The sequence below is a fragment of the Fundulus heteroclitus genome, unplaced genomic scaffold, assembly GCF_011125445.2.
Source record: "Fundulus heteroclitus isolate FHET01 unplaced genomic scaffold, MU-UCD_Fhet_4.1 scaffold_632, whole genome shotgun sequence".
Classification (NCBI taxonomy): domain Eukaryota; kingdom Metazoa; phylum Chordata; class Actinopteri; order Cyprinodontiformes; family Fundulidae; genus Fundulus; species Fundulus heteroclitus.
This window is the reverse complement of record NW_023397069.1, coordinates 46,653-62,772: the sequence shown is the minus strand read 5'-3', so window position 1 is coordinate 62,772 and position 16,120 is coordinate 46,653. Positions and strand designations below refer to the sequence as shown.

Below are 16,120 nucleotides of genomic sequence, written 5' to 3'. Positions count from 1 at the left end.
TGACAGTCCTCGGTCAAAGAAGGAAATTGAAATTGCGTTTGCTGTGTTGCTCGAGTTGAAAAATCAACTTTTACTCTCGTCTGGTCATTTTGAAATTGTTTCTGCCTCTGTTTAGGTCTAACGACAGGAGAGTCAGATGAAGAATTTGCTCTTTCATTTGGAACAAACTCATTAGCACGAGGATTTAACAGGGGCGTGTCCTTTACTTGGGCTCTGTCAAAATAAGAGTTCATGCCATCGGATTGTTTAGAACCAGCAACTGAATTCATGTTTAAAACATTAAGTTTTGCATTAGTTGCTGCCAACTCTGTTTCCAAATCTAATTTTTCTTTTTCTCTTCTCAGTTTTTCCTTTTCTTTTCGCAGTTCTTCCTCTTCAGTTTCGATCAGATGTCTTTTGTCCAACGCGGCAAATCTCTCCCTGAGCGCTGCCTTTTCAGCCGCGGCTTTAATGAGTGCAGAGGAGGTAGATGAAGTCCGAGGCCGTTTCTCAATATGCGTTCTTGAGCGTTCTCGTGTGCTCGTGACACGTCATCAGCCTCAGCCCGAGCACTGTTCCAATGCTGAGAACGCCAAATCGAGAACGCGCCGAATTCCCCGGATGTTGTTCTCGCCCGCCCTCTTTATCGAGCATGCATCAGAGCAGACTTGTGCGTTCTTCAGACTGACCGCGTGCCCAGAATGCACCGCGGCCGCAGCTTGATTTGAGACAGCGCAAACAGAGCTCACAGCGGTAAGTTAAAAAAATCTCTTTTCTGCTGCTGTTGTTGTTCAAAAGTACGTTTTAAGATCGTTTGAGGCGAGAATATTATACTTTTAAGCTTCCCTATGTGGCCTGTTTACAGAGTTAGTACGTAATTTAAAAAAGTAGTGTGCATAATACCGCTGGTTATGATTTATTTATTTGTTTTGTGTTTATCTGACTGACGTGTGTTGCTTTATTAACTCAATACTTGCTGGAATAAATTGTAAATGTCTGCCTAGGACGACAGCAGCATATAAAATAAATAAATACATTCTATAAATGTTTTTCCTTTTTAAGTGAGTTTATTCTGAGTCAGGACACGAAATATTGAGAGGAGAAAGAGGGAAAGAAAATAATAGTAATAATAGTATATGAAAAACCAGACATTTATTTTATACAAATGTTTTATCTTTGGAAAAGAATGAAGGTGTAGTATATTCATCAAATTATTAACAGTTATTAACATGGTTTAAAACAAAGAAATAACTCATTAAGATCTTATACAAACAGACAATGCTTATAAACTTACAATTAAAAATAGTTGGAATGGAAATTATTTAACGATTATTTAATGTATTTTCACAGGTGGTGAAAAAATTTAACGAAGCAGCATGTGAACATGACTCCAACTGACCTACATTAGGTCAGGTGTAGTCATGTTCACTTAAACATGCAGCCAGCTGGAGCAGCATTCTGTCTTCAGCCACTGGATGGTCATCCTCCTCTGGGTCAACCTCCTCGTCCTCCTCTGGGTCAACCTCCTCATCCTCCTCTGGGTCAACCTCCTCATCCTCCACGTCTAGCTGGTCCACTGCCTCTATACTAATATTGTGAAGGATGCAGCAGGCGGCGATTACTTTTGGGGCAAACGTCAGGCGGACCTCCAACGCCCTTAAGAAGATGGAACGCCACCGTGTCTTCAGACCACCAAAGACGCGCTCAATGATGTTAATCAGCCTTGGCGTGGTGTCTGTTGTAGCGTGCCTCCACTTGACCTGTACCAAATATAAAATTAACTTGTAATTTAGGTAATATGCTGATCTGTCTTAATCTTCTATCCAATTAATATAATCTATGTATCAGTTGTGTGTCATTGTTGCCTCTATTTAAGGACAAGAAGGTAAGAGATCTTTCTGGCAAGCTGTTTCCCTATTGGATGCTCCACAGGCCAGCCAGCAGAGGGTCACCAGCACCTCTATCTCCTGTGGCCATCCATGGACCTTCTGATGGGCAGCAGCTGAAGGAGGAGGACGATGGTGGACCTGTTTAGCCTGAAGGCTGGTTTCAGGTCCCCTTCATTAAAAAATATTTGGAGGATTGGCACAGAAGTGTTTATCCTCACATATTCTGTTTCTGTTTCTTCCTGTAAATAAAAAATGCCAAATGTTACCATAATTGTTTTTTTTTTTTCAATTCTCACCTTTTCACACCATCAAACTATAACTGCTTAACATGCAGAAATTATAGTTCTCAAGAAAGAAAAGGTAAAATGTATAGTAAAGGTAACAAATGGCTTCCCTTCTCTGGTATTTTTACCATTTCACTGAAAAATGAGCTGAACTAACTGCACATAATTTATAGATTAATCACTGTAAAGGTGGACAGACATAAAAATGTGTTTTTTTTCCTTTCTTAATGATCAATGCTGTGAAGGTCAGGAGGTGCAATAAAGTAGCTTAACCCTACTGTTATTAATGTTAAAACTGGGTCTTCATTTTTATTAATATAGGAAAAATAGTCACAATTTCAACCTGATCTCGTTTTTAATACCATCCTCAATGTCTTTTTAAAGATAAAAGTAGGAAATAGGCTGTCAATCTTAAAATGCCTAGTTGGCAATAGATGGGTGAGCATACTCTGCCTTCTGAGCCTCCTCTGCGGCATCAATCTTTTCCTTGCTCGGATTTGCCTCCTCAGCTGCATCACCTCCTCTTCAGCCTGCTGGTAAAACTGACCAACGACCGAAGCAACAGCAATATTGGTCGTATCGCTCATTTTGCTTCTACAAAGTGTTGATTTTTAAAGAAGATTCAATCGCCTCTGCAACTACAACAATTACAACTCCAACAAAGAAATTCACGCTATTGCTGGTTTTATACCCACAGTTCTGTAATTATTTTAGATATTTTTTATACTTTTTAGAAATTAATAAAAAAAAAAACGTTTTCAATAAGATATGATGGTGTAGTGTATAAATAGTTTTGAACGTTAAAGGAATGCTCAAGCGCTGTGGGTGTGATGACGTCACGAGTATACTTCTGTTCCAATGCACAATACGTGCTGCGTGCTCGCGTTCTCGTCAAGTCCGATCTTCCTGTGTTCTTACCGAGAACAGACTTGACGAGAACGCGAGTACGGACTCGCGTTCTCGTGAATTGAGAAACGGCCCGAGACTGCTGTGAAGATGTTTTTGAACGTGGCTTTACACTTGAAACATTAGAGACACCGTCTTCCGGGTTTATTTCATCCTGATCAGCAACAACCTGATCATCATCAACATTTTTCTGTTCAGTATATGGATATCCTGCTTCCTGCAACCAAACCTTTACATTGTCCATAAAATCTGAGAATGCCGTTAAATTGGACTGAAAATACACAGCTTGTCTTTTCACTTCTTCTTCTGGTAATGGCAAGCTTAAAAAGGATTCATGTAAATCAGTTGCATCTTGATAGCATTTAATAAATTTGACGAAGTCAGAAGACACCTTTTTAACATTTTCTCGTGACGTCATTGATGCGATTTTCTCCTTAAATTTTGAAGCTTGCTTACACTTTAAACTTCGGTTTTCTTGACATGTTTTTATATAAAACTCCAAACCCTTTTGTGTGAATTTGATGTTTCGTTTCTCTTGCGGCATCTGAGTGTCATCTTCTTTGCTCTTTGCATCAGACATTTTTAGCGATCCTTTTAATTATTTCAAACATTCAACAGCAGCATAATCCTCAAGGAATCCACAGGATAAAGCACAAACGTGTCTCTTTGTTTAAAGAGGTTGATTCGTGTGAACAAACATTTTCATGATGGAAGTTGGCACACGTCTTGATCCAATTAAGCATCAACTTGTCACATGAAACTCATCTCATCAGTCTTTGCAGTGAAATAATGTCTTTAAACTCCAGTAGTTTCACCGTTTTCCTTTACGGCTTAAACAATATTTCCACGTACCAGTTTGATGAATGAGTGACGTGTCAATCCAGGCCTGACGCAGCAAGTCGCTTGATTTCAACAAAGATGATCCAAAACCTTTTGTTTGATGGTAATCCTTGAGATCCATAAATCCAACATGTCCATTGATGAGGGATTATTCCTTTTGGTCCACGAGCTGGTTTCTAACTTGATCCATGGGGTGGTTACTTGCTGTAGTGGCGATTGTTTGTCAAACCAAACTTTCAATAAAAGTTCCTCCAGCCACTAAGAGTCACTGGGGTCCAGATTCCATACGCAGGCAAAAGAAGCTGTGACGTCCAAATTTGTTGATTGTTCAGGAAGGTTTATTTGTGTTTCCTTTCAGCCACAATTACAGACTTCAAACTTTCCTTTGTTCTCACTCTGTCAATCACACTGTGCTCTCTTGCTCTGGTAAAAACCATAGGCCCCAAACCCAAATGCCTTGCTGGTCCTTTACCAGGCCCCTATACTTATAGAAAAGTGGACTAACCCACATGACTTCCTGTCTAACTCAAAGAATGAATAAGAAAAATAATAAAACAAAAACAAAATTCAAATGAATAAAGAAATAAAGAATAAATAGCTCCAACAGGAAGAGCAAATGGCCATCCAGATGAAACCAAGAATGTTGAGGACACTGCTTTGTAAGCACGATTTGGAATCTTCAAGAAAGGGGTTTTAAATGTATCCTCAAATTTAGTAACTGAAACAGATTCCTCAGAGTGTAACCCCTGTCGTGACATGTGAGGAAGATATAGGGGTTTGCTTAAACAAATCAGTGTTAAGGTTTACACTCTGTGGTAACCAGGCAACTGAATAGAACTTTCTACATTTTTGCCCCTAGCAGATTGGTATTTCAGCTGACTTGGACAGCATGTAGTGTATGTTACATTTAAAGTGAGAAAGGTTTTGAAATGCCTGATCACAAATGATTTTGATGATAGAAACACTAATGGAATTGGACCACTTTTCTGACACAATTATGTTCATTATCTCAACATTTCAATTAACAAGTCACAAATTGGTCTTTTTGACAGTAACATTACTCTAGAGAACAGTGATACCACTCAATTACGTCTGACTTAACAAATTTTATTAAAAAGGTAAACATTTGTTTTCTTTATTAACAATATCACAAACGCATATGTGTGTCATGTTTGAGTTTCAATAAAAATAAGAGCAGAGGAAAGAATTAGAACCAGTGCAGGTTAATGTGTTCACAAGATGGAATCGGAAAGTTGGGACAGCATGACGTTTTGGAGTTCTACTTACCGTGAGCCAACACCTAACAGGCAAACAAGTTCTGTTAAAACTATAGTCTGAGGATTAGAGACAAAAAGACAAACACCTGAAAATATCATCCATCTCCTAGCAACATCCCTGTCTGTTCTCACACAGGCACTTCCCCCTCTTCTTCTTCTCTGCTTCAGAGCCAACAAGGAGACTCAACACACCTGACTGAATCTGAAAAGATTTGGAATCGTTCCTGTCTTGAGATTAAACTAACAAAAACAATAAAAGAAATAGAGAAGCAGTTTTCTGGGGGGAAATTGAAGACCTAAAGTTCTAAATGCTGAGTTGCAGCAGCAGGTCAGCATTTCTCCTGAGACACTCTACAAACCTTATTCCTTCTTCTTCTTCTTTTTCTCTTTCTTTTTCTTCTTTTTGGAATGTTTTGTTTTAGGGGATTTTTCATTGTCACTGCTGTCACTGCTCTCGTGTTTTTCCGTCTTACGTTTGTCTCTGCTGGTTTTGGGAAATTCATCCTTGCTTTCTCTTTTGTCTTTGGCTTTCCCGTGCTCCTTGTTCTCCTGTTTCACTGGGACGTCTAGAGATGGAGGTGTCAGTCCTCGGCTAACCGTTATGAGCATCCTCTCCTTCTTCATCTCTTCTTTTAAGCAGATATTTCCCTGCTCAGACCTGCTGTCGTGGTGTGTGCTTCTGTATTCCTTCTCATCTCTCCAGTTCTGTTTGTGCTCCATGTCACTTCTGGAAGTTGAACGTTGGCTGGTGGTCCTGCTCAGGTAGTGGCAAAGGTCTTTGCTGTCTTTAGCATGCTTGTCGGACTGCTAAAACACGTGAAAAACAACATGTCAGAACAGAAACTTTACTATCAGAGACAAAAGGCTGCTTTCAGTGAGACACAAACGAAAAAAATGGACGTTTTGTTTGTCATCTTGCAGACCTCGGAACAGCAACAATTTACTTTCTACTGTGGTTTAAGTGTAAAGTAATGATTGTATAAACCATGAAAACAAACATTCTTTGTAAAATGCAGGTAGAAGGAGCAGCACAATGTAGCAACATAGAGGTCAGCAGAGTGAAAGCATGCATGAAGCTGCACTGCTGCAGTGTAGCAAGGAGCCTGCACACCATACAAGCCTCAACAAAAAGCTGCCATTATATTCACTGTGTGAGACAAAAGTCTTTCACAAACTAATAGCCTATGTCAAGTCTGTGTTTGCTCCTCTTGAGTAAAATGACGTATCGACATAGCTACTAGGATCTTAAAGGTTTATATCCACATTATATGCTTAAAAAAAGACCAAAAACCATTTCATAATGATAGTTTATATACATCAAGCCTCCATCCGGATAATGTTTTGATGGTTCTTTTTGTGGATAGAGATAGCCCCAGCGCCGGGCACGATTAGCAGATATAAACAGCTGTGGTTAAAGTATCGCAGAACTATCATAATGCCGGTTTAATTAATTAATAAATCAAACTTAAATAATGCCGGCCAAACCTGACCCTCTGAAATGCCTCGAGGTAAAGCGGCAGCTTGGCTTGATCGAAGATCAGCCGTTATTAATCAAATAAACCAATCTAGAAAAACTTTAAGAGCTTCCTTTTTTCACCTCCGGAATATCGCCAAAATTAGAAACATCCTGTCCAGGAGTGATGCTGAAAAACTGGTCCATGCATTTGTTACTTCAAGGCTGGACTATTGTAATTCTTTACTATCAGGAAGTCCACAAAATGCAGTTCAAGAGGAGTTTCAGTCAGGCTTCAGAGCTCATCATAGCACTGAAACAGCTCTGGTGAAGGTCACTAATGATATTCTCATGGCCTCAGATAATGGACTTGTGTCTATACTTGTCCTGTTAGATCTCAGTGCTGCGTTTGATACAGTTGATCACAATATTCTCCTACAAAGACTTGAACATACTGTAGGGATTAAGGGGAAAGCATTAGGCTGGTTTAAATCTTATCTGTCAGACAGATTCCAGTTTGTTCATGTTAATAATAAATCTTCCTCAAACTCTAGGGTCACCTGTGGAGTACCACAGGGTTCAGTCCTTGGACCAATTCTCTTTACTATATATATGCTTCCGATAGGCAAAATTATCAGACAGCATGGGATTAATTTCCACTGTTATGCTGATGACACTCAGCTATATTTATCCATAAATCCTGATGAATCCAATCAATTACTTCGACTGCAGTCATGTCTTGATGACATCAAAAGCTGGATGACTTTAAATTTCCTGCATCTAAATTCTGACAAGACCGAAGTTTTAATCTTTGGGCCAGAGTCCTCAAAAAATAAACTTCTTAACCAATCACTTAATCTGGGTGGCATTAACCTGGCCTCTGGTAATAAAGTAAAAAATCTTGGTGTTATTTTTGACCAAGACATGTCATTTAAATCCCATATTAAACAGGTTTCCAGAGTTTCCTTTTTTCACCTCCGGAATATCGCCAAAATTAGAAACATTCTGTCCAGGAGTGATGCTGAAAAACTGGTCCATGCATTTGTTACTTCAAGGCTGGACTATTGTAATTCTTTACTATCAGGAAGTCCACAAAATGCAGTTCAAAGCCTTCAGCTGATCCAAAATGCTGCAGCAAGAGTTCTGATGAAAATCAACAAGAGGGATCATATTTCTCCAATTTTAGCTTCCCTTCATTGGCTTCCTGTTAAATCAAGAATAGAATTTAAAATTCTTCTTCTAACGTATAAAGCCCTTAATAATCAAACTCCATCATATATCAGAGCTCTGATTACCCCGTATGTTCCTAACAGAGCACTTCGCTCTCAGACTGCAGGTCTGCTGGTGGTTCCTAGAGTCTCTAAAAGTAGAATGGGAGGCAGATCCTTTAGCTATCAGGCTCCTCTCCTGTGGAACCAACTCCCAGTTTTGGTCCGTGAGGCAGACACCTTGTCTACTTTTAAGACTAGGCTTAAAACTTTTCTTTTTGACAAAAATTATAACTAGAGTGGCTCATGTTACTCTCAGCTACCTTTATAGTTTTACTGCTATAGGCTTAGGCTACTGGAGTATATCAGGATCTAATTTTCTCACTCTATTGAGTTCTACTGTTCTTCAATTATGCATTATGTGTTGTCATTTCTGCTTAACTTTCTGTTCTCTCTCTTTTCTCTTCATAGTAGGTACACCTGGTCTGGCGTTCTGTTAACTGTGACATCATCCAGAGAAGACGGCTCACCCGCTACTACCATCTAATGTAGAACAGATTACTAGATCAATGTGTGCTTCTGTGCTTTTTTGTCTCTCTTGTTGTGTCTCTGTTCTGTCTTCTGTAACCCCCAGTTGGTCGAGGCAGATGACCGTTCATACTGAGCCCGGTTCTGCCGGAGGTTTTTCCTTCCCGCTAATGGGTGGTTTTTCTTCCCACTGTCGCTTCATGCTTGCTCAGTATGAGGGATTGCAGCAAAGCCATGTACAATGCAGACGACTCAACCTGTGGCTCTACGCTTCCCCAGGAGTGAATGCTGCTTGTCGGGACTTTGATGCAATCAACTGGTTTCCTTATATAGGACATTTTTGACCAATCTGTATAATCTGACCCAATCTGTATAATATGATTGAACTTGACTTTGTAAAGTGCCTTGAGATGACATGTTTCATGATTTGGCGCTATATAAATAAAATTGAATTGAATTGAATTCATATGAGAACATTTACTCGTGTCAGTCAACTCTGCGGTCACATCTGAGCCTTTGCAACTTTAGTGTCCGCTCCAGTGAACACCAACGTTCAGACTGTATTCCTAATGACATTCCAGTTTTCCCCCTCTTGGAATCATATTTTTTTGCATTTTTTTTTACTAGTTCTTGGAACATTCTTCACCTGGAGATGCTAATAGATGTTAGCCACTTCCTTGTTTTAACCCCTGCTGCCCATGCGCAAAACGTACTTTAGTTAAAATTGGAAATAAACATGAAAGGCTTCATTTACTAAAAAAATATAGCAAAAACAAAGCATATAACACCAAAACTAATACGCCAGCAGGACGTGATAATCTTTCATAAAAACGTTGTATGCAACCGAGACAGCATGCAACCTGTCCTGGGCGGGCGGGAGGGTGGAGAAATCGGCTGCTGCTGCTTCTTGTCTTGTGACGCTGCCTGCAAATCTTCATCATCCACAAAAAGTTTGTCCTGTAACATTACCATGTCTGTTTGTTCCGTCATCTACTCTTGACCTTTTCTGTTGATTTTTCGGGCCGAAATATGACAAAATACTTGTCATATGTTGACGTCCATGCTGCCACACGTTCTCATTCATTACTTGGTTAGCTAGCAGCTGCTCTTTCAGGTAAATAGCTAGATCCAGTAGATTAGACTATTGTTCTTAAATTTGCGCCATCTACTGTACTGCCTGGACTCAGGAGTGGGTATTAGTTTACTTTAATCGCTTCGAGCAGAAAACGTATTAATACTCTTTAAAAACAGACAACAAAAAAATTAATTAACAAATGTGAAGGACACAAGACATGTATTTATATTAGGGCTGTCAAACGATTAAAAATTTGAATCGATTAATCACATAATGTCGATAGTTAACTCGAGATTAAGTGCAAATTAATCGCACGTTTAATCCTTTTATTTCTGAAAGTGTAATAGCCTGTTTGGGCATTTTAATATGCAATTTTGCAATAAATGACACTAATAAAATACATGCTTGTACAAAAAAAAAAAAAATGTATTTTGTTATTTTTCAAGCACTTTTGAGAATTGGAATGAAAACATCCTAGTGCCAAATGTTAAACTCTGGACCATAATGGCTAAATGACTAATCATGACGCCCTGATGTTTACACAATGTGTATTTAAATTTGAAAATAAATACCTATTTTCATGGCAATATATTTTTTTGCCTCTTAAACAAAGATAGACATGGTATTAGGCATATACATATAAATTAATAAAAATTTGACATTTCAATAAAGTCACAAGTTTTATTGTTTGTTTTTTCACTCTCTCTCACACATCTAATTCTGAGCTTTCACACCAACAACAACACCATATTCATAGAGTTTAAGCCTGGAAAAAGGTTTTAAATTTCCAGGTCATTCCAGTCTTACACTTTGCTTGCAACTGGGCAGGAGCTTAATATCCTGAAAGAGACTGTTTAGCAACTGTTTAGTAACTCCAGGTCCTTAGTTTGTCAAATACAGAGAAAACTAATTAATAAGTGCGGTTTATGGGTTGGGTTTCTGCAATGTTATCAGCATGTTAAAAGCTCATCTTTAGAATCAATGTCTGCTCAAAATGGTGATCTGCACCAAGTAATCTACTTTCAGCAGTTATCACCAGTTATTGCACCGTAACTGCAGAAAATACGTGCAGAGTTGCTCTGTCTGCCTTTACTACCGTCGGCTCCTATGGCGGAGGGATATTTCAGCTGGATACAAAGTGTCTAGTGCAGGCAGGTCTCTTAATAACCGCTGTTTCGTCACTTATTTTAGAGCCCAAATAAGCAATTTCCCTTTCAGAAACGTGCCCAAAAAAAACGCAACCCGTGACTCATGAAATTTACAAGCGCCTTTAGAAAAAACAAGCCCAAAGTCGCATGAAATAAACAGTCTGTGCAACAGTGAGCGCCGGTCTGTTTTGCTACAGTCTCTAGTGCTCTTGAAACTACGGAAAGCGCAGAGGATAAAAGAAACAGTGTAGAGCGCGGCCGGGGAAAAACATTAGGGACCGGTGTGTGTGTTTTGACGCGCAATTAATGGCGACAAAAAAAAAAATGTTGCCGTTGTGGTCTAATAAAGTTAACGCGTTAACAACGCGTTAAAACTGACAGCCCTAATTTATATACATTTTAAAAAATCCATATTACTTATTCAGACCGGGGGGGGGGGGGAATGTATCCCCCCAGGGATAAAACATGAATGACCAGAGGGGGGGACGTCACAAACAGAGGGGGGGTAAATCTATGCAAACCGAGATATGATTTAATAAAACCACTCAATTGAATAATTTTTTTATTGAATTAAGTGATTGCCTGTCAGAGCTTTCGTAGCGGGAAGGGCTCATAGCTGCACTCAGTGTTTACTGAAGAGACAGAAACTCAGAGCGATCGGTGCTTTTACTTGTTACCAATGTCTCAAACAACACAGAAAAAAAAAACTTTGTTAAATTTGTTGCTTATAGCTTTTGAATAAAATAATTGTTAGCAGGGTCTAAAAAGTTACTAAATAGCTGCTAAAAGTGTTGATGAAAGTATGTGAGGCGTTCACATGTTCATGTGAAAGCCAAACATTAGCCCCTCCCTTCAGTCCTCTCAGTGTGTTTCTCAAGGTGGAAAATATCTGCAAAATAATGTGGTTTGGGTTGGAGACTCCCTGAAAGAATGAATGTGACCTTTAAAATACCGTTAAGAGGGCTTAGAAGGCTGAAGCTTGTCGGTCCGCGAGGACTGTCTAACATGGCACCATGGCTGCTTTGATACCTAATAATTATAACGTAAGATAGTCCATCTGAATTTAAACAATATACTCTCATCTTAAATCTCTATAAAAATAATCTAGATACTTTTTAAATCTCGATATATCGCCCAGCCCCAACACTTGTCTTTTAGTTTACAGAATTTCTTGTTTGAATAAAATAACCCAGTCCTGATTTAATCAGTACAGAACTATAGAGGATCAAATCTGGGCCAAAGTACAATGCAACATGCTTTCCTCTGTAATGTTTTCCCTCTGTCTCTGTTAATGCATTGCTCTCCTCTTTTTTTTATTTTTTGTTCATGTACATTCTTATCAGAGAAGTGTTAAATAACACAAAAATGTATTATTAGATTTAACACATTTTGGTAAACTTAACACATGGCGTGTTGTTTATGATGTGTGTTGTCCAGCACGTGTTAAAATCTGACACATCTTGTGTTGTTTTTGACACATCTGTTTTAAGAGTGTACAGCACATTGAATTGCCGTGTTACTGAAAAGTGCTTCATAAATAAACTTGCCTTGCCTTGAAAAATGTGAAGTAGCCCTTTAACTTCACAAGGCAGTGATCAGAAGCCCTTTTACCATAAAATGCATGGTTCTTATGACCCTGGGAAAGTAGCTTTATCAGCCAATAACAGTCACATTTATAAGAAAGAATAAGAACAGTCAGCACAAAAATACTCACAGTTTGGTGGATTGTTGCATGTCTCTCAGCAGAATTCAAATCTCCAATGAACTCTTCACATTTCTGGCAATAGAACCCTGTTACTGCCGAGATAAAACCCAGTCCTGCAAACAGACAAGAAGTTCTGTGAAGTATGATGGAAATAGTGTGCAAAAAAAAAAATTAAAGAAACGTATAGCAAAAACTTGTTACCTTCCTGCCTTAGCAACTCCTCCAGTTCTTTCGCTAAGGTTTCTATTTCTCTCATTTTGGCTCTTTTCTTCTCTTCGTGGTCACCTGCCTGTAAAGCACAAGCTCCACTTTTAACAAGTAGGACAGGATGTATTTCAACATTTGGATATTTTATGGAAATCCATTACCTTCGTTTTAACAGAGGAAGTCTGGGACTGATCGTTACTTTTTGACTGTTTTTCTTTTGTTGCTTAAGAAAACACAAAACACATTTTAATGTAAAGAGGAAAACAGAAAAGAAGCTAATGCATGACACAATGGTGATCTTGTTAAACCGATCCGTGCCGAGCTCGATCCGAGCTTGGATCAGTTAACCAAGCCGAGCTTGGTTTTGACGACCATTACACTATCTCGGTTCCTTGGTTTCCTCGCCTCCTAGTGACGATCTGCGGTACTACTGCTCTCTAGGATTGAAGGCGGAACCAAGCAAATCAAAATGGCAGCACCCGTAACATTCAGGAAGTTATGCTTGGTTATAATTGTGATATTTCGTCGTTTGCGGAGAGTCAGGCGAAGACGGCAACTTTTGGTGAATTTACTTGACAGAGTCGGCTTTTGGGAAGTGGATAAGACAAACGAACGTCTAATAAGGATTTACAGACGCAGGAAACAACGACAGACGCTGAGCTTCATCACACTGCTACGCAGAATCATCACTGGAAACCGTGTGTCACGGTAGGGAAGCTAGTTTTTTTATGAATGTCTGAAATGTCAGCTGGCTGTAAGGAGATGACACGGTCTGCTCATGTGCTCTTTGTTATTAGAGAACCGAGCCAAGGAAAAACCGAACAGAGCATGTTTTTGTCCTTTACAAATACGCGCATATGAGGTGACACGTGAGAAGGGAGAGTGGCTGGGTTTCGTTTTGGTCTGCAGACAGTGCTCAAGCACCACATAGTGGTGAAATATCGCTTATTGCTCCTTTAAAATATCCAGGTTAATGTTCCTATGTAATATTCTAATATTCTTTGATACTAAGTTTTGGGTTTTCATTATCTGCGAGTCATAATCATCAAAATCCCAAGGAATAAAGGTTTAAAATAAATCTATGGAACATAAGAGTTTTACAATGGCAAACTAGTGACAAAAATAATCAATAATAACTTAATCACGATATAATTCTTTAGCTTTACTTCTACATACGATTACTGATGTAACATTTACAAGATCCCAAAACTCCTGTTTACCATAATGCTAAATTTATGCAAAAAAATGTTTCGCTGTATAATGAAAAAACAATGTTGATGCTGTTGTAACGGACATGGCAGTAAAATAAAGAAACCCACTGAAGAGAAGGTACTAACCTTTGATCAGAGACTGCAGAGACTCCAGAGCTTTCCGTACACTTGGCTCATTCAGTGTTGCCGCCGCTGTGTCTGAACTGAATAGTGCAGGAGACGCATCATTGCCCTCCTTTTGGACTTGAGTCCTCAACATCTTGCCAATATCTGATGTTCCACCTAGGCTATTTAATATATTCTTGATTTTCTCACACTCCATACTGTCCAGACTGACAGAGGAAACAGTAGATAAAGCCATCTGTTGGGGGATTTTAGGATCAACCACATTACTGAACCCACTGAACAGAAACATGTTCTTGTGACTGCCAACACTAGAATAATAATTTTTTTCCACTTTGACATGCCCTCCATTCTGAGAAGATGCTTCACCGCCATACAAGAAAGACTCTTCGTCATCCAGCTCGTTGGCTTTCTGAACAGAGATGTCCTCCTGACTTTTTTCCTTGAGCCAAGAAAATTCACTGCCAACTCTCTCGTGAGGAAGCAGAATGCAGTCGCTTTCCAGCGATGTTAAATTATCTTGATGGTCATGCTTTTCAATCTTGTGGTCAGCAGAAATACTCTTCACCTTTTGGCTTTCGTCAGAGGCCTGTGCAAAACAAATTCCATTTAATACTTATAGTAAACAAGTAGAAAGCTTTAAGGGCTCTAGTAACAGTGATATACTGATTCATTTCTGTCATTTCAAGTGAGTATAATACCTTACAAACCCAGGAAACTTCATGTTTTATTCTTTTAGCTTCACATCTTTGTCTTTGTAAAGTGCCTTGAGATGACATGTTTCATGAATTGGCGCTATATAAATAAAATTTAATTGAAATTTAATTGAACATCATTTTTCATAATGGATGTGGCCCAGCCATCGCAAGCGCACACAGTGTTTGAAGTAGGGACTGCAGGGTCCACCTGAGTTCTAGATTGGGATTCCTATCATAGTAAAACAGTGAGCGAAGTTAAAAAAAGAACGTTGGGTTACTTAACGTAATCCCTGGTTCTTTGATAACAGAGTGAGGTGTATCACCCACACATACCTTCTTGCATGGGCACAGAAATGAACCTGTCTAGAATGAGTTGGTGGGTGAATCCACAGGCACAGCTTAATCTGTATGACAGATTAAGCTGTGCCTGTATTTCCAAAGAAATCATATTTTAGGTAACCAAGTACGCCACTCACATCAAGCAATAGCCCTTAACAACCTAGGAAAGGGACGGTGGGTCGATGTTTTGCATCTGACAGAGAATGCCCCCAGAAGGATGGGCCTCCATGGCCCTAAGAACAGCAGCGCACCAACGGCAGGTTGCAGTTAGTCGCCTGAATCATGTGCGAGCCACCAGAATTGACAAAGACTCCTGGATAGGTGTTGAAACGTTTTTAGAAAAACTGAACAAAAGTCTGGTTGCCTCCTTATTATTCTTCATGTTGGTACTCTTCAGCTTAACCTTTTACTGGACTTAGTCAGTGGAAACCTCGTTTCTCATCGCCCTTGACCAATCAGTGAACAGCAGTCTGTTCACGTCACATTTTGACCCGACTCTTGAGCAAGGCCAGAAAAGGCCAGCCCAGTAGAAAAAAACGAATTGAAATGCTCGCAAAGTGGGTGGAGCCAAGTAGAACATGGCCAAATGGAGCAAGTGTAAAAGGGGCTTTATCTTTTGCAGCTTGCGGATGGCTGAAAGCGTTAACTGAGTTTAGAAACTGATGGAGGAACAAGTCAAGGGAATAAGGTTTTTTCTAGTTTTGCAGTTCTGATAAAAACCCTTTGATTTTTACGTTATCTCCTATTCTCATATCAAGCAGATTATCTATGCATAACATGCTCTGTAGTCAAATTTTACATTAAATATTACACCTGACACCAGACTAAGAATATAAGCAAGCATAAACATCTGAGTAAACTGTCATAAATTATCACATAATTTATCATTGAAAAAAAGCACAATAAGAAATTATTATTATTTATCGCGATTATGACCATACATTTAAATAAATGATACCTGCAAACCCTAAAAAGTGATAAAATAGAAATGTCACTGTCTTTTAGAAAATAATTTTCGTGTTGGGTCCATAAGCACATCGATATTTGAAAAATGTAAACATTTTATTTAGAGGAACTTGCACTACTTAATGTAACAAGTGTGCAAGAAGCCTATTTGATAAAAGGTATGCCAGTTGTCTTGAGCACAAGAAAAACTGAATCTTCCTGTATGGGAAAGACCTTGGACATGCTCAGTATCAATTAGTAGTGGAACCTTTTCAAGCAGAGAGTGCTTGTTAGCATGCACATGT

At 39.1% G+C, this 16,120-nt stretch overlaps 1 protein-coding gene across 3 annotated transcripts in view; it reads right to left on the bottom strand.

Annotated features, from left to right (window-relative positions):
- Positions 1-3,187: 3,187 nt before the first annotated feature.
- Positions 3,188-16,120, bottom strand: part of si:ch211-195b21.5 — a 53,680-nt gene continuing 40,747 nt past the window's right edge. For 2 of the 3 annotated variants that reach the window (XM_021314167.2, XM_012858512.3), the window contains 5 exons: positions 13,837-14,422; positions 12,661-12,722; positions 12,494-12,581; positions 12,302-12,405; positions 3,188-5,982 (listed from right to left, as the gene is read on the bottom strand). In XM_021314167.2, coding sequence (XP_021169842.2) covers positions 5,536-5,982; positions 12,302-12,405; positions 12,494-12,581; positions 12,661-12,722; positions 13,837-14,422 — 1,287 coding nt within the window. In that variant the 3' untranslated portion in view covers positions 3,188-5,535. The remainder of the gene's footprint in view (positions 5,983-12,301; positions 12,406-12,493; positions 12,582-12,660; positions 12,723-13,836; positions 14,423-16,120) is intronic. The other variant, XM_021314169.2, reaches the window with a different exon arrangement.